Raw genomic sequence first — 27,440 nt, forward strand, 5'->3', positions numbered from 1 at the left:
ACCTTGAAGTGTTACAGGTTTGTCATGCATACAAGCTATCTCCTGCTCTCATCATGCACCACAATTAGATACCAGCACACACTAAAAGCCATGACCAGGGCATTCCCAGCGTAAACACATTAACTTAAAAATTAAAAAGGCCACAATGCAGCTACATTCATTTCATTTGTATTCTTTGTTATTGGTTTAATTAATAGTTTTGTAAGGTGGGTAAAAAAAGTAAAAAACACACCAACCTTCTCGCAGCTCTGAGGGATGTAGGGGGTTTGATGCAGAACACAATGAAATGAGGAAAGGAGAAAAACAAGGGAAACACAGAGAGAGTAAAAAGGCCATATCAAGGCTTTCAACTGCTACTTGAACATCTTCTACTTGCTCTAATCAAACCTTCCTACCTCAGCTCTGACCATTAAGCAATTTGTTATAGCTATCATGATGTTAGAAACTAGCATCACATTGAAGAAGAATTCCCTGCAGATAATAACCGTACACATGCCTCATGCAGTACAGTATTTTGAAAGGAAAAGGATTAAATAGGTAAGGAGGCCGTAATAACCTTTGAGCCCTGTCTAGCCAGAACAAAAAGCACCAGTTTTTTTCCCAAGTTGTGAACCATATCCCTGCACTAAAGTAATGAGGTGAAAGCTGTATGAGTTTATAATATTTTGGTTTTATTTGCTGCCTTTCCAACCTGCTCCTATACTTTGTAGGCAGCTAGAATTATTCATGCAAATATTAGACATTATTTTCTTCTCATACATAATGCTATTAAGAGCCAGGCATTGAAAACAGCGACAAAGAGGAAATACTGTACAGAAGTGATAAAAGCAAAAGGAACACTTCCCAAAATCTTTTTTTTAAAATTGATAATGCCTGTTACTTTTCAAGAATATGCTCATTGGAACTTATCCTCCTAATTCATAACTATCAGAAAAACAAATAATTCTCCTTTTACTCTCTTTTGAATAAAGAACAGCTAATTCATTACAGCAGTGCCAGGGATTACATTTTACTGATAAGACTTCAATTTAGAAGAAATATAAGCCTGCATGAAACTATGCTTAAAGAAACAGAAAAAAAAGAAGGCTACACCATTGTCTTCTTCACAGGGAATTATAAGTTCAGAACTTTTCCTTTGAAACTCAGCAGCAGAGGTCACGTGGCTCCGTACCTCAACACCCTGAGTTTTAATTAGAGCTGAATTAGTTGCACAGCAAGCAATCACGTTAGAAATTTAAACAAAGCCAAACAAATAAAGGAAAACTGAACACTCCTCCCAAATAAATGCAACATTCAGGTCAATAATCAATGCAAGAAAACTAGAAGTTAGGAAATAAAAATGTAGATATACTTACAAACCTTAAGTCACAGGGGCAAGTTTGGACTGAAAAGTGCCTTTGTTCATATCATTTCCCTAAGCTTTTAGAATATTTTCCCCTTATTGTTATTGTTTTTTGCCTTGACACTTTCCTTATCACATAGATCCTAAGAGTATATTTACACCCCTTGTGCCTGAATGAAGAGTGGATACCAGGGTTATGTCATTCCTACCTCTGACATATAGATTGGCAGGGGCAGAATAGCGGGTACCCGCATTGTTGGTTGCAACACACTCATATTTGCCTTGGTCAGATTCTTCACTCAATTCGATTTGGAGGGCACCTGTATGGATATAAAATATATTGCCAAAGAGACGGTCAAAGGAGGGTTTCAATTTCTTAGCTACACAGTGCTTAATAATAATGAAAAGCCCTGTATGCGAAGGTCCACTCAACGTCGGGTCATTTTCTTGCTAAGGTGGCACAGACAAAAAATGATGTAATGAAAAAAACAAAGAGATTATTTTTTTCACACCATCAGTCTAGTACAAGTAAACAACCTGCATTTGGCAAACAATTATCTAGCACAGTATTATTTCTTCTACTGTTAAAATGAAAATGGGTGAGACTGCTTCAAGGAATTGTGGCTTTAAAATAAAATAAAGGAGATTAGGTCATTGGGAGGTCACCACTTATTTGATTAAATTAATTTTATTTATTTGAGCAACAAAGGGAATACAAAAGGTGGCACTCAGCCAAAAAAGTGAGAAGATGGGTTTCAAGAAAGTCTTCCGCTGAAGGCCAAAAATGTGCAGCAAGTACAAAAAAAGCTGCTTGAAGTGAAAAAAGAAACTGAATTAGTCATTTATAGTCATCAAAATATTTTAAAGAAACAAAGCTCCCTTAAAGACATGCAGATTGATAAGAAAAAGAAAGACATTTTGCCACAATTTATAATATTTAAGTGTGTATGCTGAAAAACAAGAACAGTTGAATTAGAATGCAAAAATAAAAAAGTTAAAAAGCATGGCCAAGCCAACAAGGAAGAAGCAACCAACCACTGCTGAGGACCTCGGGATGGCCCCCCTAAGACACCCATCAAAATCCACGAGTGGGATTAGCAGTGTGGTGTCACAAAACCCAAGAAAAATACAAAACAAGAATTATAAAAGACATGAACCATTTCAGTAAAATTATTAAAAACCAGCAATACCAAACACCAGCAAGAATACTTAAGTCATCCACCTTTCAATTTTCAAAGCCTGAAGATCAGAAGGATCCAAAAATCCAGAGAAGGGTTCATCCAAGAAAAAAAAATATAATGTTGCTGTATTTTGTTAGGGGGAAGAATGTGTTTGTTTGTTTGTTTACTTTATAAAGTCAAAAGAAAAATATAATTGAACAAAAAGAAAAAAAGAAACCCTTTTGAAAGACAAAGTTAAAAAGAAGATATTCCATGTTGTCTTCTGCATGTCTGCAACTGTTCTCCAGACCATCTTGACTTGGTCCAAAACAAGAACAGCTAAGGAAGAAAAAAAATGATCTTTTTTTTTTTGCTCCAGTTGGACCAAAAAAAAAAGAAAGAAAAAAAAGAAAAGAAAAAAGGTAGAAAAAGAAGAAAAAAGAAAAAAGAGGGACAAATGGTACGCTGTGACTGGGTTGTGGCCTGAAGACCTGGATATGCTTTCTTTAAAGCATATCACAAAGTAACGCATTTTGGGGGGAAATAAAGGAATGAACAAACACAATTTAAACATAAAAATAAAAAAAGATGGTGGGAAAAATCACAAGATGATAGTCACTGATAATAACTTAATAGGATAAAAGGGAGAACTCAAGATGATAGACATTTCTATAATGATTTTAGTTTTTAAAAAGGACAATAATGAAAGGGATGGAAGGACAGAAAGAATAAGATCATTCTGTGAACGTTAGTTCAGCACTCTTACCTCTTATTGGTGTACCACCTGGGTGGATAATATGAATGCAAATAAGATTAGAAAGAAGAAGCATTAGTACGAGAAGAAGGAGGCTAGGGCTTTGGAAGAAGAATCAAATTAGAATTACAGAATTAAATAAGGTCTTAAAAGAAACTTGACTTTCTATATTGCTAAAAACAGGAATATATATATATATTAGGTACAATTATTATATTATAAATACATAGTAACAGTATACCAAAATGGGCAAAGGCCATCACGTTTTGGGGAGCAGGGCAGAACTGTCACCCATATGATTTTTGGTTAGAGGAGGTTAAAGTATATATAGTATAGGATTAAATTCTTTAAAGAAACCCTTTACAGTACTACATTTAATACATAGTTTAGGAAGAGATATTGGATATTCTATTTAAGTGAGAGAATGATATATATATATATATATATATACAGAGAGAGAGAGAGAAAGAGAAACAGATTATATATATATACATGTGTTTGCGGTGTGTGTGTGTGAGAATATATATATATATATGGAGAAAAAGAGACAGAGAAAAAAGGATACACTGAAGGCTATCTGGTAATAAACACTTGTTGAAATCTTGTCATTTATTGTACTACATCTATGTGTATTGTTCCTTCTAACCAAGTGTTTCTAAGACTGATACAACAACATTTCTGTGGAGCAGTGTATGTGCCACTACAGAGGTCCAGTGCCTACACTGACTGTTAGTAAAATGCATGCCATGCATTTTAAGAGTAATAATCATCATTATAATACCATAATCATAGTATTCTGCATATGGAAATTAGTGGGGGTGAAGTGCGCTTCAGAACTAAGCACTTACCAATAGATTCTGGAGATTTAAATACGGAGAGAAGAAAGACAGCATAAAAATATTATTATATTCCTTATAATTTGGCACAAACGTTTTCAAGTTAAAGCTTTATATACTAAGTAATCTATGTCACATGTGAAAATTACTTCTAATTTTACATTAACAGAAGTTTAATCTACACAATTCTGCTGACAACAAGCAAAGAAGTCAGTTAACACGACGGCTTAACATCACAGGACAGGTCAAAAAGCTTACAGATCGGGGTAGACAGGTGGATTAAACAACTGATTTCTACAGTAACTGCTACCATTTCTAAAGTAAACAGCTTATTAGACATCCCTCCCCCTTCTGTTTTCTTTTTATGGGTATAAGCTTTCAACTTAGTAAATTTAAAGTTATCTTATTATGAAGCTGTAGAGAGCATAAAGTAGGTGGAGTGACAGGATTCCTTAGGGAGGTGAAGTGGGTAAAGAGAAAGAGTGGCAAAAGCTGGACCCTACATGAACGGCAGGCTTCTGTAGATCCAGACACTGTAATATTCAGGAAGCTTTAGCATAGCTGCAGACTACTGTGGCTAAATGCATCAGAAAATCTCAGCCAGTAAAAATCTCTCCTTTCATAGGATTTTTTTTTTAGTTAAAGACAATACATGTTGGGGGGGGCGGGGGGATGCTGTGTTTCATGTACTAGTAAGAAGAAAGCAAATGTGTCCAAACTGACTAATCTTTGGTGGATTCAAAATGTTGAAAAGGTGGCACAAAACACAATTTTCATAAGAATATTTTGAGCATCAGATAATGAAAGTTTGGGAGAGGATGGATATAACCATTGGTATTCCTTGTATGTTCTGAATGAAGTCCAATGTTGAAATAAATTTGTTTTTAAATAATAATAATAAAAAAATAAAGATAGATAGGGATAGAGGAGGAAATGATTCTGTCAAGTACTGCTGAAAAGCAGTAAAGAAAAAAATCTTACAGTTACAGTCACAGCAGTGAGCAATGTGGAATAAACAGAAGCTGCAAGATGCACACAAAATAAACTTTGGAAACAGGCTATGACAACAACACAGACATGGACAACACGTTCAACAACATTAAAAAAAGAGAAGAGGAGGAAGAATCATTACCTAAAAAGAAAATAAAATAAAATTTAAAAATAACAGGGAAAAAAGAAAGAACAATTCTGAGCATTAATGCAAACAGTAACAAGACCATACCTGATCTCAACTGTTTGATGCGCCCATTGTTGTTGCTTGTGTCCACAGGTAAGAAATCTTTGAACCAAGTTATTTCAGGATCAGGATGGCCGCTGGCTGCACATAACATGGTGGCCGTTCGAGTGCGTTCAACCACCTTTAACTGTGGGCCCATGTCAATGGTGGGGAAACCACGAGGAATTTGATCCTCTAAAAAGGGAACAAAGATACCAAGTTTACAAAACAGTTCCTATTACAGCTAGGTACCTTCTCTATCAGATGCATTTCAAACCCATTTAATTGAAGGGTGTTTTTACAAGTGAGTTTAAAATCATTATCTGAATATTGTAAACCAAATGAAAGGCCAAGTAATATGAATGAACTATCTGGGCAAAGACTGATCTCTTTTTCAACCTACCCAGCACTATGACAGAAATGTGTACATTCCAAAGCCACATATTACCACTTAATGAAAATCACGGTAGAAGCATATGCTAAACCTTCCAGAACCTGGACACTGCTGTTCCTTATATATTTTTAAATAAATTATCATCTCTTATTAGCATTTCCATTTAAACTATAGCTGCAAACCTATAATGTTCTATGTTGCAGGTAGATGTATGGCCCTTCCTGCTCAGCGACCCTTTCCAAAATAACACACCAACACAGTTTAAGTGGTTAAGAAAACTGGCCACAGCCAAAGAACTTTATTCACAGAAAGCATAGGATAAACTAGTTGGGGAAGCATGGGGGGTGATCCAAGCATCTGGGCAGCATTAGTGCTGTCCCCCACAGCAAACCAATTCCTCAGCCCAGCTGCTGGAGGAATAAACCAAGTGAAAGATTGGAGTGAGAAAAAGACTAGACCGGTGAAGTGCCCATGACTGGAGGACCCATCCAACTCACGTTAGGGGTGCAAGCTTCTTAGCCCCCCGCAGGGCATTCCTACCGAGAGCTTGATACACCCCGCCTAATGAGGTGTGCTAAAAAGGGGAGCTCCCTCAGCTCCCCCTACCAGCGGATCATCCCCCATGCACAACCCGCCAATGGCTATGACAAGAACATCATTCAAACATTCAAAATAACAGGGATCGGGTGGGCGGGAAAAACGTGTTGCTTCAGCTCCGTATAGGGCCGGTCCACAAGGCAGGGCTTTAAATAAGCCCTAGCCCAGCCCCCATACCAACAGCGTACTCTCGTGCCTTGCAAGAGCACACCAACCCCAATTCACAGCAATCTTGCCCTTCTCTGAGCAAGATGACTTCCTGGCGGCCAACTGAGCATGGGGCCGGTCCACAAGGCAGGGCTTTCAATAAGCCCTAGCCCAGACCCCATACCAACGGCGTGCTCTAGTGCCTCGCAAGAGCATGCCAACCCCAATTCACGTAAATCTTGCCCTTCTCTGGGCAAGATGACTTCCTGGCAGCCGACTGCACATGTGCCAGAACGGGCGCACATGTGCATGAAGGGCCGCAATGTTGACTTTTTGACCCGGTGCTGAACTGACAGCTTCTCTGCCGGGCCTCCCCTCCTGCAATGGCGGCCTCATGTGAGGCGCGGCCGTGCTTTAACAGGATATGCAACATGATGTCTATAGCAGCTATATTCCCTAAGCTGGTTTTATCTTGAAGATACACACACACACACACACACACACACACACACACACACACACACACACACACACACACACACACACACAAGGCATACTGATAACCAGTGGCATAGCTACAACAAGGACATCCAGGGACAAACACCCTGTTGAGTCACATGGGGTGTGGAAAATCGCCCCCCACACTTCTGGCCTGACTGGGCCTGAGTGCAACATGTGTGTGTCACCCAGTCAGGCTTTGGCCCATCAGCTGGCCTTGTGGGCCATGGGTGTGCTCTCTGGTTGCTGCCCGAGGGATGAGCTGAGCCAGAGGGGGTGGCGCAGTGTGTGCTGCTGTGGTGCAGAATGGGACCTGCACATTGCGCTGCCCTTTCTGACTTGGCTCGCCCCTCGGGCAGCAGCTGGAGAGCACACCCATAGTCCACAAGGCCAGCTGATGGATCAAGGCCTGACCAGGTGACACACACATGTTGCACATGTTGCACATGTTGCACTCAGGCCCAGCCAGGCCAGAAGCGTGGGGGTGATTTTCCACACCCCATGTGATTCAACAGGGGCCCCCCAGGGCGTTTGTCCCTGGATGTTCCTGTTGTTTTGAGTGAGGCATTGATGACTTGAAATATGCTCATATTGCAGATTTTTGTATCATGTTGTCATAGTTCTGAAAACACCTCCCTCAAAACAAAAAAAGGAAAAACAACATATACACTGAATCAGCAGTCAAAACTAACTTAATTCATGGACTTTTTACATGGAAAAAGCAGGCAAATGAGCTGCAAGCAAAGGAAACATCCTCGAAAAACTTCAACCAAGTGGCAGACGGCATCAAGAATCCCAAGTTGTAGAAAATGGCGGGCGCAAACTGTGGCCAAAATTAAAATAAGAATTTTAAAGTTGGCAGGAGAAATAAAACCTTTTCTGTTTGTTTGCACAAACAGGATACATCTTGAACCCTTTTTTGAGGAAAAAAGATCACTAGTTTAGCATTTCCTTTAAAAAAGGGGTTGAGCCGAAATAAAACATCCTGAAGATGTCTTGAGGGAAAAAGCTGTCTGAAGTTTCTCCCAAAAATGCTATTTTAACATCCTGAAACATTTAATTTGTGCTGTGCAGAAATGGCCTCTCTCTCTCTCTCTCTCTCTCTCTCTCTCTCTCTCTCTCTCAGTTCAGCACAGACTCTTCCTCAGTCACTCCAGTGTCAACCAATCACTCTACACTTTCATCTCCCTTTCACCCCCTTTTCTTCTACAATTAACCTCTCATTTCAAAGAAACATGCATACAACATTGTAAAACACTATAAAATGTCTACACTGGGGTCCCCAACCTTTTTGAGCCCATGGGTACCTTTGGAATTCTGACACAGGCTGGTGAGTACTACCACAAAATGGTTGGGGTCCCCTGCTCTATACAGTCTTCCCATAAAAGTTTAATTATTCTTGTTTCAATGAACCAGAGAAATAAATTGTTCCACAGACCAGGAGCCATCACTGAATATGCCTGTTTGGTTATATGGCCTCTACTTTAGGTGGAGCTGAGAAAAGATTTTTTTTGTGGCAAAGGTTATGAGTCTTAAAATGAGACCACAATAGACTTTAAAGATAAGAATCTATAACCAGGATTTATTTAAAAAGTCAAGATTTTTTTTTTAAAAAATGCATTATTGCAAGAATAACATTTATGTATCCTTTATTAATACAAAGACCTCCATGATTTCACTTTTTTAAAAAAGCACCAAAACTAAGCTCTTATTTTCCTTCAAATGTGAGAAAGAGAATTACTAACTACTACAGATGTTTTGTTATTAAGCAACTGACTTGCCTAGTTTTGACATGCAATCATTTTGAGGATACAATATTTGACTACAAATTGTCCTGCGTCAAACATATGACTTGTTTTGCCCAGAATAGCATGAACTATTAACATAAATGCTGTAAAGCTTTCAGAAATACTGGAAAACACATGGGACATTCTTGAATACCTGACAAATCTTTGCTTTACCTAGTGACTTCCATCTCCCTAATATTACTTGTCCCTGACTGCTAATACGTATAAATGGTGCCTAATACACTGCTGTAGTAATAATCTGCTGTTGATAATACTATTTGTTTTATCTCTGCCAGTGAGCAGGAAGTGCCAAAAGTTGATTGCTTTAGGCCAACACTAAATAAATCTTTTGCCATGCTTTTTCTTAATGCATTCAGATGACCTTTCCCTTCTTCTTGGCACAAAAACACCCAGAAGCCCCCTTTTTTCTTATTCACAAGCACTCAATAAAGATAATCTATCTAGCATTCTAAGAAGATGAAACATATATAGACCCTCTTTTCCTTATTTTTAATAATTTTAAATGATTAAATCCTATCTATGTCTCTCATGTATTGAATCACCCTAAATAATATCCACCATTAATTTTTCAAGAGAAACATCACAATGTGACAAACTCAAATAGCCAGAACTGCTATACTTTGACAATTTCCAATCTGGCTTTCAGGTGTTTGGCAACAAAACACAGCATTCAACAAGCACATTTGTAATTGAAATGCTTATCTCAGTGGATGTAGTTTTTAAGACATTAATTACTTTCTATTCTACTTTACATTTATTAGTGACTTCTGTAAAAATTATCTTTCAATGTTTGACAGATCATCAAACAAGATCACATCAATCAGCAATTATCTAAAAGCCATATACGCTTTTGGTGAGGAAATATAAATATTAATCAATATATTGCTAGCTTTAAACATCTGCAATATGGTTATCTAAACATATGCATACTGTTTGTTTAGGGTGGCTGCCACTGTAGGTCTGGCAACATGACACATTATTAGCATTTGTGATGTGTCTTGCCAGAATTATGTTCCCCTACTCAATCCCTTACTGTACACATGTATTTACCGCTGAAAAATTCACAGAATGAATTTTATATGCAGAACTTAAATGAATCTTTTTGACAAAATGTCACTACACTCCCTTTCTTAGTTTTATATCTAATGTTATTTTTGTCATTAAAATAAGATCACAGTATTTGCATTATATATTCAGAAGGGACACTTCATAGATAATGACAGATAATCCTTTTAGCATTTCTTCATCTGCCTGAGATGTAAAAGTAGCACCAATACCAGTAAGTAATCATTTATCTCCTTACAATACTATATCTACTTTCACAAACTAATTTTCAACTTTATCCTTTAGATGCTTAAACATATCAAGTAAGGACTAAAGTTCTGTCAGTTTGCAGTAAAACAAATATCTTTATAGAAATATTTCTTTATAGAAGTTCAATCTGATTGCAGGCCTGAGCAAAATTAAAGACCTGCCCAGATTCTCACAGGTAATATGCTGCAGGTGTTTAACAAGCACATAACTTTCTCCTCTGCCACTTTCCATCTTTTTTCTTTAAATATTTCTGATGGAGAAAAGTAGATCATGAAGAATGGCTTCAGATGTCAAATGCATGTGTTAGCCTTCTACTTTTTTTAATCTCTAAAAGGAAAACTCATACATGTGACCTACATCAACCTCATGACTGTAAACATCTCACTTACATGACTTTCACTTTGGATGTCATATGAAAATGCAAAATAATGGCTGCAAAAGTCATATGCATATCTCCTTTTTAGCACTTTGTGTAAATGACTGAACTTGTTGGATTATAGTGATGATGGGATAAAGTGAAATTCAGTTTGCTTGTTCTGTCTTCCAAAATGCAATTCTATCTATTCCAGAAGCTGTCAACCTAATGTAACTGCTCAGGCAGCATAATCCGGAGATACATCATGGTAGAAGCAGCTGGACACCAATTCAGCTGCATCTCTGTGGTACAGTTCCCTAACAGGAGAGTTCACTGGCCAGAGATCAAGCAAATGGCTTTGCATCAAAGCCAAATAGGCTGTTCCCATACAAGCATTATGGGGGTACAAGGGTGCAGTCATGATGGCCTGGGGAACCAATCAGCCACTGTGTGGCAACTATGAAGGAGGGGTTGATCTCAGATTCATGTGATAAGGGAAAGAGGGAGGCCCCTGCAGCACCAAAACAGACCCACGCATGGCCCCCACAGGGGAAACAGAAAAGGCAGAAACACAGGAAGGGTACAGGGACCTCAATTTCCCCCACAATGTCTCTCAAAGTATGCATGCATCCTTGGGATGAGTCCACAATGTGCCATCCAGTAACATGGGGCCAGCCATGGATGCCCACTGATCAGCAGCTGGGGTGCCTCCCAGTGGGTTGTTCCAGAACTGATATCAACATGCTTGAAACACTGATAACCTTTTTTAATCCCCTCCACTGCTTGGAACAGTGGCAACAGGAAAGGACAATTCCTTTCTCCAACCAGGGGCCTGTAGGCAAGTCCCATGCAGAGCACGCTTCAGTTGCACAGTCTGTAAGTTACAGTAGTATGGATCAGTGAGCCTAATTCAGCAAAGTTTAAATAAGAGTGCACTTGATGTACCTGAAAGTAGTCACCCTTGGCAATAGTACCATCCTCTTTATCAATCAACAGAACTTGTGCGCAGAATGCCCCAAAGCTATTTGACCTCCTAATGAAAACTAAAATCCGCATAAGCCTGGTAGATCAGCAGAACATTGTCTTTCCAGCCAGTATTACTTCTGTACTGACTGGATGTAGCTGTAGTTTGTTTCCCTTGGCTACTTAATCACTGCTTCAGGACATTGGCCCAGAGGCTGAGATAATGAGATAAAAATCTGAGTGTCATCTATACATTGGCAATGACATATTTTGAAGCTTCAGATCATCTTGACAAAAGAGCAGTGTCAAAGTTCATGAGCACGGGGGGGGGGGGGGGGAGGACGCTTATAGCATTCCAAAATCAGATCCCAACTAACTGGCTCTGCTTCTCCAATGGAAACCTCTGCTTTCTGTGAACCAGGAAATAATAAGAGCTGTTCCTTTTATCCCAAACAAGGATTTTATTTATTTAAAACATTTTTATGCTGCCCTTCCACCCAATCAGGGTTTACATAGGAGTGAACATAAACATTTAAACAATTAAAAGACAGTAAAAGACAGAAATTTCCATTAAAAACACATAAACAAACAATGTTAAAAGGAAGGCCAAAAACTGTTATTTGGGTATACCAGATAAAACAAAGAAAGTTTTCTCCTGCTTGGAAAAATAATTGATAACAGGAGACAGATGAACTCCCCTGGGGAGGGAGTTCCAAAGTGATGGGACTAAAAATGGAAAGGGCCCTTTCTTGGGTCACCACCCATCTCTCCTCAGATGGCAGAGACAGTTGAAGCAAAGTCTCTGAGAGTAAGCGGGGAGAAGACAGGCCTTAAGGTATGTTGATCCCAGATTGTACAGAGCTTTAAACGTCAATACCAGCATGTTTAATTGAATCCAGAAGCCAGGTGGAACAAAGTGGAACAAGACTGGAGTGTGTTGCCCTACCCTTTTTACCCCACTTTATTGAATAACAGATTCAATATGATTTTTCTTGTTCATGTACTGGCAAATGCCAACAGCCATGTTTGTGTAGCAAGTGTCCAAACCAAAAACAGACCAAGCGTGCAAAAAAGGCTAATTAGCAAAATTAAACCACTGAAAGGGTTAATCCAGTCAGCAGAGACTAGAAGCCTTATGGACATGTCTTTGATTACCACATCCTGCCAAGGTTGCTGCAATACAAAGGATCTAGGTAACACCCTGCCACAAGGATTGCATCTCCCTGTTTTTAGCAATCACCTCCTTTACAATTGCTCCTTCCTCAGACAAATCTACATGACATACCTGGACAGAGACTCCTAAAAGAAACTCTGCCCAAGCCATTAAGGCTACCCCTGATTCAATCACAAGACAATTGGTCCTACTGTCCTGATATTTAGTAATCAATAGATAGGCTGTTAATTACTTCACATGCTGGCCATCTGAATCCTTGCCTTCTTCAAGAACCTTTCATCTGAACCTAGGTAACGTATAAGTCCCCGCTACTCCCCTCCTAATCTTTCATCCAAACATTATTTTTCCTCCCTGCTTATATCTCTCTGTAACTGTAAGCTTCTCCACATCTCACTGTATGAATGTTTTCACCAAAAACCTATAAAAAATATTTAAGTTCATTTTGATTTCCTGGCATTCTCTGTAGAACATTTCAAAGCCATTTTCTGGTATAGTTGTTTTAAAGATCCCCTTGCGAGCGTACCTCTCGCCGCCAAGCTGAGTTATTCCCCACCGCCATTTTAAAACGTTTTACTGTTGAGCTAGCTAGCGTAACAAGTGATATGGTCCCTATGGCTCATTCCAGTCAACACTCTGGCTGCTCCACATTTTGCACCAACTGTAGCTTCTGGACAGTCCCATGTATAGCACGCAGCACTAATGGCATTGTGGTTAAGCACACTACAGTGTGATGTTGTGGTTAAGAGCAGTGTACTCTAATCTGAAGAATTGGGTTTGATTCTCTGCTCCTAAACAAGAAGCTTGCTTAGGCTAATGACAGCCCTCTCAGAACTCTCTCAGCCTCGCCTACCTTACAAAGTGTCTTTTCTTGGAAGGGAAAGGGCAGGAAATTGTAAGCAGATCTCAGATTCTTCACAGGTAGAGAAAAGTGTGATATAAAAACCAACTCTTCTCATCATTGTCGTCATCATCATTATCTAGGGCAGGGGTAGGGAACCTGCGGCTCTCCAGATGTTCAGGAACTACAATTCCCATCAGCCCCTACCACCATGGCCAATTGGCCATGCTGACAGAGGCTGATGGGAATTGTAGTTCCTGAACATCTGGAGAGCCGCAGGTTCCCTACCCCTGATCTAGGGCAAATACCACAGTGACAAGATCTTTTCTGTCCAAGAAGAGCCATAGCTGGCTCACCAGCCCAAACTGCTCAAAGTAACCCTTGGCCACTGATGTCACGTGTTTATCTGACAGGAGGTCTGAATCAAGGAGCACCTCTTAGCTATGAACTTGCTTCTTTAAGGGGAATGAAACCCCATCCAGAACAGGGGATAATCCATTTCCTGGGTCATACCTTCCCCACACCTATAGATTTATGTTTTGTTTCAGCTTGTTAGTCCTCATTTATTCCAAAACTGCCTCTAGGAACCTGTTCATGGTTTCCACAGCTGCCTTTGGATCTGCTGGCAGTGTGAGATAGAGCCCCAATATCATCTGCATATTGGTGGCCCTACTTAGCTGTTGAAAATCATCACCAATATCATCTGCATATTGATACTGGCATATTGATATCATTTCTAGATAAGCCTCCACAGCTCAAGTGGCAGAGCGGGGAATCAAACCTGGTTCTCCAGTTTAGAGTGCACCAGCTCTCAACCACTATGCCACTGCTGCTCTGAAGAATGAACCTTTGCAGTGCAGCAGTCCTCCAACACTACACTGAAACCTACCCTTGAGATAAGCCTAGAGCCACCACAGAACAGTGTACCCCAGAGTCAGTCCTGAAAGCCAATCCAGAAGAACAGTATGATCAATGGTATCAAAAGCTGCAGAAAGCTGCAAGATAATTAACAGCATTGCACTCCCCTGTTTAACTCGCAGTACATGTCATCCATTGGGGACCCAGGCTATTTCAGTCCCGTAGCCAGACTTGAAACCAGATTGGAACAGATCTGCCATAACATTGTAACTGTCTGTATCAAATGTTGTCAACAGTGATGGATTACCCTTACAAAGTTGTAGCAGGAGAGGACCAACTGAAGCCAATAGTACAAAAATGAAATTGAGGCTGTTGTACTTTGGTTGCATTATGAGAAGGCAAGAATCACTGGAAACAACAGTAATGCTAGGAACAGTTGAAGGCAGTAGGAAAAGAGAAAAATGCAGCATAAGATGGAGGGACTTAGTCAAGGAGGCTACAGCCCTCAGTTTGCAAGACTTAAACAAGGCTGTTAACATTTTGGAAGACGCTGATTCATAGGGTTGCCATGAGTTGAGGGTGACTTGATGGCACTTAACACACACAACTAATCAAATGTATTGTTACTCCTTAATTATAATAAGCTTTTCTATAAAAATATGAATTTCTTCAGGTTTTCTATTGATTAGCTCTACTTACTGAATAAACATCAAAAACAATGTAAGCTCGAGAGCTTGGGCAGCTCTGTGATATTTTTGACCCCCTCCCTTTAATTGACTTCAAGGTCATATCATAATGTGCTTTAATCCTCTCAGATTTTTAAAAAAGTTTAGTTGAAATGTGTGCATTCGGAAGCCCCATCTATTAAAAAACAAACCTACATACTGTAGTTCAAATATATTCTTTCTGAGGCCACATATAAAATCTCTCTTTGGGAGCAATCCTAAATAGGTCTATTCAAAAGTAATTCCTGGGCTATTCAACAGAGGTTTACTCCTAGGAAAGTGTCCCTAAACTTATTTGGAAAAATTCTATTTTCCCTATAAGCAACAACTCAAATATTCTTAGGATGCCTAGGGAATAGCAGCTTGCAGCTCCACGGCTAGCACCGGGTATATTTGGAAATATTGTTTGAATAAAATTAGGGTGTTTCTACTAAAATTTTATAAATTTATGAAGAATAATTATACCAGCCAGATTATACATAAAATATTGCATATTCTTTATATTATAAAATACATTTATATTTGATGTTTTAAGGGCCATGGTAGGCTGAAACAGAAAAGGGAAGGATGGAACATGCCTTTATACAAGTACTACTGCAATTAGGTAAGCGTAGTTTCCAAGTTTATGTCCACTGACTTTGTAGTAACAGATTTGTGTCTGAAGAACAAACTGGACATGATTGTGTCTCATGGCCTCCACCACCATTTTAAAATAATTTACTATGTTGCAAGCTGCTACACAGCAGATTGAGGTGCTCTTATTCTTCTCCCGCTGATGTATTATCACATGCCTACATGACTGCAGCCCCCAGCTGGTTTGTCACTTGAAAAGATCTGGGGGAGTGAGGAGAGAGACAAGAGCAGCATGATCCAACCCCAATGAGGAATGGGCCATCACAGCAGATTTAAATGACTTTGAAATGGAGCAGCATTCTTGTGGCAGCCACAAGGATGCTGTCACATCTAATTTAGTCCTTAGAGGTAACAGCCAAAGCAGGGAAATAAATGTCATTTTCTTATGCTTGTATTCATCTTGTCCCTGTATATATCATACAAACCAACCCTAGGGCAACTTGATCAATAATTTTAACAATAAAATCTCAGTATCAAGTGAAAAAATGATTATATCAATTCATCCTTCAATTTGAGAGAATTATGGAATTCCCAAGCAAATTTAGGAATAATAAATAAGCCATTGTGGAAGTTAGTATGAGGTTATAGTGGTTACAGTTTTAGAATAGAGTCAGTGAGAATTAAGTTCGAATCCCCACCTTCCTAGGAAGTTCACTAACAGTGCAATCCCATTCATTTTAATGGAGTAACTCTGAAAGGGTTTGTAGTAATTGACCTTGGATCACTCTGGCCGTTTCCGCATGGCCACGGTAGGGGTCGGGTCGGTGTACATGATGCTGACCCGACCCCTCTGGGACCGTTCGCATGAACGGTCCCAGAACCTCCCGGGACGACGGCGCAGCGCTGCGCCATTGTCAGGTCGACCTACCTGCCCTGCGGCCCTCCGGCACGTCGCCGAGGCCAGAGGACACGCCCCTCTGCCCTGCGTGACCGCTCTGGAGTCGCAGGGCAGAGGGGGGTGTCCCCAGGCCTCGGCAACGTGCCGGAGGGCTGCAGGGCAGGTAGGTCTACCGGACATGGGGTGAGGGAAGATGCCTTGGAGCCGCCGTTTTCCATAAACCTCGCTTGGGAAGCGAGGTTGGAAAACGGCAGCTTTGCGCCACTCAGGTGGTGCGGCTGCGAAGCAGCTGCGCCCCCTGTGCAAACGGCTCCCTGGGAACGGCGTTTTTGCCGTCCCCAGGGTGCCGTATACGGCCCGTGTGGAAAGGGCCTCTGTCTGAGCCTAATATGCCTCACAGTGTTGTAGTGAGATAAACTGAGAGGAGTTGATGTCATAAACTGTCCTAAGTACCACTGAAGAACAAGCTGAGGATAACGATAATAAAACAATTGCTATAACAGAGGTTCACAACTTTGATGATCCTATCGACATTTCTGGCACTTTGAGAAAGGCTGCCAAGGGAATTGGGACAAATCACAAAGTAGTTGTCATGGGGGGACAGTTACAGAAAGTTGGAGAGGTCCCAAGCCAAGTATCATCCTATGATGGGGGCAGGGCACTTCCTGGAGATCCAAAAGTTATGTCTCCTGGAATTTTCTGAAGCACTTCCTCCTCCAATGAGATGAAGAAAGCCATGTTCAGGACTGCCATCCTAAATATTCAATCTGAAAGATTTTTTAAAGAATACCACAATGTATTAACACAGAAATTAAATGTATTCAGCACAATGTGGATATACAGGTGGCCCTTTCGATACAAAATAATCACATTTGGTAGCACTATCTGAAATTTCTTTACATTGGGCAAAAAATGTGCAACACCAAAACACAAAATGACTTAAGCCAAACTGCCATTTGCATCGCTACTGAAGCTGCCTTAAATAAACTGGATATCAGCCTAAGTAAACCAAGCAACTTATTTTGACAAGGATGGTGCCATGGGAGGTGACAAGGTGCCTCTTGCTTAGTTGCGGTCAGGATGCAAAGCAAGTGCTGACAGTTCTAGGAGTCATGTTGCCTCCTTGACCCACTAGACTGCAAGCTTGGTTGGGATGGCAAAATACTCTGGCCTAATTTCTCTGGCCTCACCAATCATTTCTGTCATTGCACCAAAATGTACAGCAATTTCCCATTATTTGTAGTTAGTTTCCCCTTGAACATAATCTCTGTTTTTGGATGCTTTGCTTTCTACCTTTAGGCAGGATTTAAAAGAACAAACAAGGTAATGAGATCTATAACTTCACCAATACTTGTAACATTTTGTGACTTTTTAGTTATTATTGCCTGTTGTTATTCTATTATTCTATATAGAGCACTGAAGATGTTTCCGGCAAGCCTGATCTTATCAGATTTTGGAAGCTAAGCAGGCTCCATCCCTGGTTAGTACTTAGATAAGGTGACCACTTAGGAAGTCCAGGGTCACTATGCAGAGGCAGGCAATGGTGAACCACATCTTAACTTCTCTTGCTTTGAAAATCCTATGGGATTGCCAAAAGTGGACTCAGATTGACAGCATTTTACATATGCTATATATACAAAGTACTTTACACTACTATTATGCTGTATAGACAAAGTACTCAAAACTGTACTAATCAATAATTGGACACTGAAAAATAATCAGTGTCCACCACCACAAAAGGTCAACACACTTACTGAATATATAAAAACAGTGGTAAAGAGTAGAAAGGTTACCATCTCCCATGGAACAATGCTCAGTGTTTTCACTAGTCTTTTGCTTTTAATATGTTTGGTCTATTTTGTGGAAGCCTACACTTTCCTCCTGTTCAGCGTTATAGCCTGGGGGGGGGGGGCGGGAGACCCCCCCTCCTGAGAAATTTCACTAATCTCAATTGAAAGAAAATTTTTGTCAAGACTCCAAAGGAGGTTTTGAAAGGAAGGATTCAGAGCTATGGTCACCATTATGTAAAGGAAATCTATTTATGATCAAGAAGACATATAAATTATTGTTAGGTAGAGAAACAGAAGAGGAAACTGTCAAATAATCTATGGTAAAACAATTCCAGGACCTGGGGAGATCAAATGATTTAGGTAATTGAATGAAAGTTTGGACCAAAAACTTAAAATTAACCTTGTGTTCGAATTTAAAAGAGAACAATTTTAAAATGTTATATCATTGGTACCTAAACTCCAGCAAATTGGCCAGAATATATAAAGGTTCTTCTGACATACTTTGGAAATGTCAAAATGCTAAAGGTACTTTTTTCCACTCATGGTGGAATTGCAGAATAGCAAGAACTTATTGGCATGAGATATATGACTTGATTGTAAATATTTTGGGCTACCAAGTAAACTTTCTGCCAGAACGATTCTTATTAAACATCCTTGACAAGGATATTAAGAATGAACATGAAGCACTTTTTAAATATATATGACAACAGCTGCTAGAGTCTTATATGTGAAAGATTGGGAAATGCCATACACTCTAGATTCGAAAAACTGGTTTTCCTAAATGCTGGAGTTCTTAGTCATTGATAAATTATCGACCCTCAAAAAACAACAGAATTTAGAATTTTTTAGTAAAAATTGGAACCCTTTGATTACTTTCTTTCAGAAAATGCAACAGTATCAACTAGAGAAATGTAATGTATAGTATATTTGGGTATATTATTTAATTATCTCCCTTTCAGATATAATAAGATAATATGTGATAATCAGATGAAAATTTCTTCCTTCTTCACCAGAAAATTTTGAGATTCTATGTATTAAGTATGAGGAATTTAAGTTAATCTGATGTAACAAATTGTGTAGTGTTATATTTTGATGTAAATGGATAATTATTCTTCAAAGATTGGAGATAGTTTATTGTTATATATAACCCAAGCCGGAAGTCCTTCCTTTTTTTCTCTTCCTTCTTTCTCTCTCTTTTCTTCTTTTTTTCTTTTTTCCCCTCTTTCTTGTTTTATTTTTGTGTAATTAGATAATCTCAATTGTAATATGCAATGAATTATTGATAAAGTTGTTTTTAAAAAATAGAAATTTCACTAATTGAAATTCTTGGATCTGCTTCTAAAATACCTCGGACATTTTATCTAAGCATGGACCTCTAAGCCCTTCGGGGAAGAGGCGGCCTATAAATCTAAAATATAAATAAATAAATAAAAATAAATAAATTCATCTCAAACTATTGCTTTAAGTGAAATTTTAGATAGCAGGAAATATGTGAGGTCAGTCTTAAGAAATTTCATGGATTTACTACAACTGTTTTGGCTACCTCAAGTACTTTGCTTGAATAGGAACCACTAAATTCACTTTGAAATTATATGTTGGGTGAAATTCAGCAGCAAATAGATGAACTGCACATGTTTTCATTACATCTTTTGGTAAAACTATTCATTTTCTCCCCTTCCAATTCATTGCAGGTCGATTGGATCTCACTTTATTATCTATAAATAAATGTTCACTTAAACTGGATAAATGCTTATAGGTGCCAAGGACTCAAACTAGGACCCCTCCCAGTCCAGGGGATGGGAAGGAAGGCTTGCCAGTTTCATGTTGGAGAAATTTGGGGCTGGGGGCTGGGTAGTACAGGGGCATCACAAATTTGTATAGCAGAAGAAACAGCTATGCTGCAATCACACGCACACCCCAACCGGGTCTGAGATAACTTGCACATGATCCAAGGAGACAAATCACACAGTCCCTATAAAGTTTGGGCCTGTAAACAGATCCCTATTTAAAAAACTTATCAGCCTATGAGTTCCTGTCTTTTCTTACCTAATTCATCTTGACTTCCAGAAAATCCATCTGGATTATACTTGCTGCTTCGGCCTGTATTTATATTTTTGACTCTTAATCTTGACCTTAATTCATGTTGTTCACCTTGTGTGCAAAGGTGTACTCATAACCCTGGAAAACCTTAGATGAGATATTAAAGTCCACTAACATTTAATTGGTGGAGGCAGAGATTGAATAGGAGAGTAAGTGTTCTTCTGAGGTTAACCTGCCCCCCTGAATAATTTAAAGTACAAAATCAGCCGTCCCATAGGGCTTAAGTTAGGAGTAGCTGGGCCACTATCTCTACTAAAATAGTGGATTACTACTAAGGCTAATTTCACCTTTCTGAAGCTGTTTATGATTTCTCCCCTAGGAATTAAAGGGATTCCTTGACCCTGTTGTCAACTTGAGCTCTTTAAGGAGACTCAAAGGGGCTTACAAACTCTTTCCCCTTCCTCTCCTCACAATAAACACCTTGTGAGGTGGGTGGGGCTGAGTGAGTAGGTGGGGCTGAGCCGCCCCCACCTTTGCTGAGCTCCATGTCAGTATTTTGTGACATAAATGTGTTGTTTTGTTAAGTAGAATATCATAGAATCCTCAATGCAATGAAAAGTAATTGTGGCTGGGGTGATGTACCTATCATATATCAAATGAAGCTAAAATAAATTTAACATTCACTTATGGCAGCTCTATCCAGACTGCTGAAATTACAAATTCTGGTGGCAACATTTTTTTTTCTCAGAGTAAGAGAATTCAGAGACTATAAATATTGGCAACAAGCACTGAGCGAGATACTCTGATGGTTGGGGGTGGAGAGTTAGATACTGTAACAAAGCCATCATTTCACATTACAGAATAAAAGGAATACATGCATTAGGTGTAAGAATTCCCAGTCTTCTGAATTTAATTATTTAAAAACAGTCATTAATTAATAATAACTCACTGATACAGTGTTTAAAGTTGTATAAATTATTCATGACTAATTTCATGGTCAAATTGTAATCATATTGCAATTTTCATAGTTTGTTATGGATTAACCAGGAAAAGCAAATGTGTGATGTTAAATGGATTCCTTCCCAGAGAATAGTGTGACATTATAAAAAACCACAAAGAGGCCTGAAGTATCTATTTTTAAGAAAAGTATGTTAGTCATTCCGAGCAGTAAAAACTCTCCCCTTTAAATCTAGCAGCTGTTTCTCAACTACTTCTGACAGGGACCAAAATAAACCTGATAGGATCATATTTTAATATATTTCACATTAAAAATACATTTAAAAAATACACTGGCCAGATGCCACATTGCCATATTTTTTTCAATGCTTTCTGAGAATGCTTTTTTCAATGCTTTCTGGTCATGGTTTCCATAATCCTAGCAGCACCACATAACAGTTCTGTTGAGGCAGCAATCTCACTCTCTGGGGAATGACCAGGGTGTTCTGCATTCTACAGCATTCCTCTAGCACGCCCATTAAAGAATAGCTTTGGCTTTTTCCTAAGGGAGTTGTTTCTTTCTTAGTAGTAAGAATGCTGACTGTAAAGGCTGTTTTCCCTTCCTAAAAATATAAAAGCAGGTATTAAGTGTCAAAAAAACAAATATTTTGTGATCCAGAAACCTATCAAGAATCTATTTGTGTACACATAGAGAAAATCTGTTAAGAATCACTGAAAAAATACCATGTTAAATTTCCCATGGAAGTGCAAAAATGAAAAGACGTTCAGACATTTAAGATTTACTCACAAAGGGATGCAGTCATTGCAGACAGAAACACACAGTTATGTCTCTTTTATATGGTCTATTTTCCTTCTTCACTAAGCAACACATATGAGTGTGCTCAGAATACTTGGCCCTTAAGTATGGATATTCTAGTGAAGGGTACTATAAGTGCAAACTTTATTTATTGAGACTGCATGGGTCTGCTACTTCTCTAGGTCAACTGTTTGTACTATTTTCATCAATAAATATTGTTTCTGAATTCCCTCTATCTAGTCTTAGTATTCCTTCCAACTTTCCAGAGAAAGTTTGTCCATTTTTTTAGCAAATCCCTTTTGCTATTTGCAAGACCACTGCTTGGATGAACCCCATCAAGTTGGTGTAAAACCTAAACCATCCGCTTCTGTAGTACAGCATTGAGATGAAGCAGACAGAATATCAGTTCCTCCCATGCAGACTTATTTAGTTTAACATTAGCAGACTTCAGAAATGGGCCACGTACATTCTAATATCTTCACAGGATACATATTTTCTGACAGCACATCATAATATAGTAGACCTATTCCTGATCCTCCATACAACTGTACAAAAGTTGTACAGTGTAAGGCTGATCTGGATTCATTATCCTTGGCCTCTGTCCTACAGCCCCTTGTGGCCTTGTGCTTGTGCAAGCATCCAGCTCACGGAGCAGCCTGATAGCATATAGGTAAGGGCTTTAACCATTTATGAAGTGCTCCACTCCCCCAGCCACAGACCTGGTCTAGCTACTTTCCCCACAGGCCATGTGACTAGGGAAAAGGAGAGCTTTCCTCACTCCAGATTTTCCTTTGATGCCACAAGGAGCGTAGATGAATTCGATTTCAATGATAGCTGAGCTTTTGTTGAGGGCTACAGAGTTGTCTGTGAAGATCTTTGGCTAGTTTTATTTTTTAGTTCATTTTATTATCAAGTTCTACTTAGTGTAGTTTGCTTGTTTTTCATGGGGGGGGGGGGAGTTTAGCAAAAGATAGCTTTTGAGTGATGCCTCCTTGTGTTAGGAATGAGACAAGATGGTACCAGCTAGAAAATGCCACTCTTGCAGTGTCTCACTGGGAGCAAACAACAGCTACACCGTGTGATCTGCTGGCAGGAGAACCACGTTCTGACCTGTTCGGAATCTAAGCAGTAGAGATGTTCAAAGATTTCCCAGACTGTTAAAACAATTTTGGATTTAAAAAAACTTCAAAAAAAAGAAAGCAAAAGAAACAAGGTTGATTGCAGCAACAGGCATGAAAAATATGAATTGAGGGGACATGTACTTGTGAAGTGGTACAAGATTTATACAATAATGTTCTAGAGAGTGTACTATATGCAATAAATCTGTCCCCAGTTTCATATATCTCCTTTCACTACAGCTTCAACTCAGTTTGCTGAATCTGGGATTTGTACAATGTGGATTGAAGAACTCATGGAATTTTCAACTTAACTCACTGGCTATTAGGGCTGAAGCAATGAAAGAAGATAAAAAGGACACTAACAGGGCCCTTTCTGCACAAAACTTTTTAAAAGTTTTCAGGCAGGAAATACAACATTTCCTTCATGGAGCATGGAGTTCCACATTGTTTTTGCCCCCAAATGTTTTATTTCCAACCTCAAAAAATTGTAAATGAATCCCCCTTTAAAATGAACCACTGGTTGATTCATTTTGAAAATGTCTTCAGTTGCTGTGTGATCTATTTACCATATTTCCCATGCTTCTCTGCTTTCCTGAAACTCCTCCTCAGTGCCATTTTCTGAGCTCACTCAGTTTCCCCGCACCTGTTAATTTCCAGCATTTCTCTCTTCTTTTATTTTTGGTGGGACAATTTAAAGCATTGAGCATATGAGGAGTATAGAATGCAGCATGATGCTGTGAAGCATTGAAGCATCAATTCAATACAGAACTCAAAAGGGGGGGCAATTGTTTTGAGCGGGTAAGTGCACACACACAAACACACACACACACACATATATATACCATTGTAAAGGGAGGGGAGAATGAAAATGTTTTAAAACTGTTTTAAGGGATTTGTGAGAAAGGACCAGTGTTGCAGTAAGCAACCACAAAGAGGTTCTTTTGCCTGAGCCTGCCAATACTGATGCTTGATAAAGCTGATGATATATCCATAAAACCTGCTACTACTCTGTCTTAAACACAGTTGAATACCACCTTCATTAACAACAAAGAAATGAAAACAAGCAAAACCTAAATAATGTTATGCCATGTACAATAAAGTAGATACCAACAATAATGAAGTTTGACATTTTTCCTTGGGAATACTAAGAGGATTCCCTTCCATCTTTACTTATCATTAATTTACTGTTTGGAATATGAAAGTAAGTTGCACATTTTTTGGTTGTAGTTTTCAGGTTTTTGCTTGTTTTGAAAGCAGCTTGTCTGGAATGCTTACTATGGTGAATTAATACTCTTTTAGAAGAAATACTTCAAACCTTTTGACTTCCCACGTCAAAGCCTTGATATTACCTCTAGATCACTGCAGGTACAAGTCCATAAACACTGTTATTAGCTTGTACCCCATTCACACCAGTTTCTCAGACTCCTACTATTTTACCTCTGGGAAACTCACAAGAATGTTAACCTCAAACAGCATGAGAGAGATTATTGTATTTACTTCTCATTGGGCCAGAAAATAATAGCTTAGTTTCAAGTCTTTACCTCTGGGTATGGCAGCATGAAGCCCTAGCCTTTACATGAAATTTTAAAAACCACCTAGATAATCAGCTTGGCAAGGGAGAGGACGTTAATTCAGACTTCTAGACTAATATTATGACTCTATTACAAAACAAATGTTAAATTTCATAAAATCTCTGTTTAGTCCTTGCTTTGTTCCAATGTTGTATGTTCAAAAATATGCTGACCCCTATGCAAATGATTTTGTCTGGATTTTGTCCAGATTCTTTATCCAGCCCACAGCTACTGTTTTCATACATCATCAGGTCAACTCAAGACAATCTGTACATTGGCCAGTAATATCAACACTGTTTGTATATTAATATGTTACAAGAATCAAACACAGATTGCAGGACCAGAAGAAAATGATGTTTATATGTCTCCTACCTGGATATCATGATTCAAGAAAACTGATCACAAGGGAAAAACACATATAAAAGGGAAGCATCTGGTCCCTGTACAAATGAACCTGGCAGATTACTAAAAGCATTAACAAACATTTCCTTAAATATATTCAGAACAGGAAACCAGCCAAGTGGGCCTTTGGATGAATAAGGAACAAAAGGATTATGAAGGAAGACGGAGAGATGCTGGGTCAGACTACTGGTCTGACCCAGAAGGGCTCTTGCTATATTTATCTAAAGACAACAGTACACGTCCTGGTACAGGAGGAAAAAATCCATGTTACTCCCTTCAGAAATCAGCTAGGGTGGAGGTTTCTTAATAAGGAATTCTAGTATGCCTGTCCAGAAGCCATTGCAAAGTAATGCCAATCACTTGAAGTGACATACTTTCCCTGCAGCAGTCCCCATTTATGGCTGCACATCAGTTTAAAAAGTGAGCATAAAATGGCATCCAAGAAGTGTTTTCAAGGGGGTGAGTGAGGACCAACGATGGGTTTTAAAAATGCATTGAAAGCATTTGCAAAATATTTTCAAGGGCTTGTGCAGAATGGAACTATGTATTTTTAACTTAGTAAGCAGGTGAATTATTAGTATAGGGCACAAAGATAGTTTGGTTTCACCAGGGGAGTACCGGCAAACACCCCTGTGTGCCCTTCCTGCCTCCCGTGGCCCCCCTGTCGGGGGAGGCAGCAAGTGACAGTAGCCAGCACTGAGCTGGGAGCCTGATGCGCGCCGGTTGAGGAGCAGCCAGTGGGCCTGTAGCAGGCTCCCAGCACAGCATTGGCTGCTGCCAGCCCATGCACCTCTATTGGAGGCGGTACCTGCCTTGCTCGAGGCCTTCAAGGGTGACAGGCACGGCCTCCAATAGAGGTGGGGGGCTGGCAGGTGGCAGCAGCTGATGCCAGGCTGGGACCCTGCTGTGGTGCTCCTTGGTAGGTTTCCTGAATGGCACTGGCTGCTGCTGACCCCCCCCCATCTCCATCAGAGGCCACACCTGCCTCCTCGAGGGGCTTGCTGTGACCTGGCACTGGCTGCTGCCAGCAGGAGCAGCACCTCACCCACCCCCCATCTATGATGTGGACAAAATATATACCCCACCACATAATAGCTTCACTCTGTGCCACAGAGAAAAACACATCTCACCATGCCATGCCTCTGAAGATGCTAGCCATTAATGCGGGAGAAAACATTAAGAGCAAAAACTACTAGACCACTGCACACAGTCCAGAAAAACCACAACAGCCAGTATACATAGGTAAAAAAGGGACCATCTTTGCAATTCTGCACCTGACACAAAGCTGTTTACATTCAGTTAGATTTTTTCCCCTTCCACATTACTTTTTCCAAATGTAAAAAGCTAATTTTGTACGCTGAAACCAATGTTTCCCAAAAGACTATGGGGATTAACTAACCAACTAACCAACCAACCAATCAACCGACCGACCGACCGACCGACCGACCGACCGACCGACCGACCGACCGACTGACTAACTAACTAACTAACTAGGCATTAGAGTTTTATAGTGTTGTTGTTTTGTTAATTTAGTAATGATAATCTTTTAAAAACTAAAATCTAGTTTTCCAACTCTAATGAGCTCTTTTAAATAGTCTCAGTCATAGCAAATGCCAATACCAATTTTATTCTTTTTCTGGTAAATTCATTAAGAGCAAGATGAAACTACATTAAGCAACATTACATAGATAAATAATGAAGGGGGGACATATAAGTTTTTGTAGATAATCATATAAAATATAACACGCATAATTCTTGAATTTGCAACTATACTAGAGATTTGAAAAATTATGTATCCTCAGTTATAAAAAAAGTTCCAACAGATAGCCGACAAAAGAAAACCTGTTTCAGTCTATCTTCACTCTATCTTCACTCTTGTTGTTTCTTATCTTTAATTACATTTTAATGCATTTACATTATTTAACAGTATTTACATCTATGAAGTCTTGCATACACATAATATACTAAAAAAGCTGATTCATTAATACAAAAATTTACAGATGTAGATTTCATGGTAAAAATTGGAGCAAGTACACAGACACTGTGCAAAAAAATTTCATAGATTTGATTTGTACAAAATTCAAATCCAGGAAGCTTGTGAAATTTTACAGCACACTTTCTGAACACAGGGTTGTGACTGAATTTCAGGTGTCTGGTTGCATACCTGTAACTTACCAAAACCTGTTTGTTTCCTCCTTCCTTTAAGGAATTACATTTATTTGATTATGGAGCTCTACTAGATATTCCCCCAACTTTTTTTCATTCTTATAAAAGTTTTTTTTTTAAAGTAAGTACTGTATCTTCTAGAAAAGGCAA

General features: G+C 39.2%; 1 protein-coding gene across 42 annotated transcripts in view; it reads right to left on the reverse strand.

Moving 5' to 3' along the window:
- The window catches only part of PTPRD (protein tyrosine phosphatase receptor type D), a 1,487,793-nt gene that overhangs the window by 231,507 nt on the left and 1,228,846 nt on the right, over positions 1-27,440 (reverse strand). For 23 of the 42 annotated variants that reach the window (XM_048502785.1, XM_048502799.1, XM_048502793.1 and 20 more), the window contains 5 exons: positions 5,315-5,503; positions 4,105-4,113; positions 3,269-3,286; positions 1,552-1,662; positions 237-248 (listed from right to left, as the gene is read on the reverse strand). In XM_048502785.1, the coding sequence (XP_048358742.1) occupies positions 237-248; positions 1,552-1,662; positions 3,269-3,286; positions 4,105-4,113; positions 5,315-5,503 (339 nt within the window). The remainder of the gene's footprint in view (positions 1-236; positions 249-1,551; positions 1,663-3,268; positions 3,287-4,104; positions 4,114-5,314; positions 5,504-27,440) is intronic. The other 19 variants (XM_048502811.1, XM_048502810.1, XM_048502809.1 and 16 more) reach the window with 4 other exon arrangements.

Source organism: Sphaerodactylus townsendi, linkage group LG07 (assembly GCF_021028975.2).
Source record: "Sphaerodactylus townsendi isolate TG3544 linkage group LG07, MPM_Stown_v2.3, whole genome shotgun sequence".
NCBI classification, from domain to species: Eukaryota; Metazoa; Chordata; class Lepidosauria; order Squamata; family Sphaerodactylidae; genus Sphaerodactylus; species Sphaerodactylus townsendi.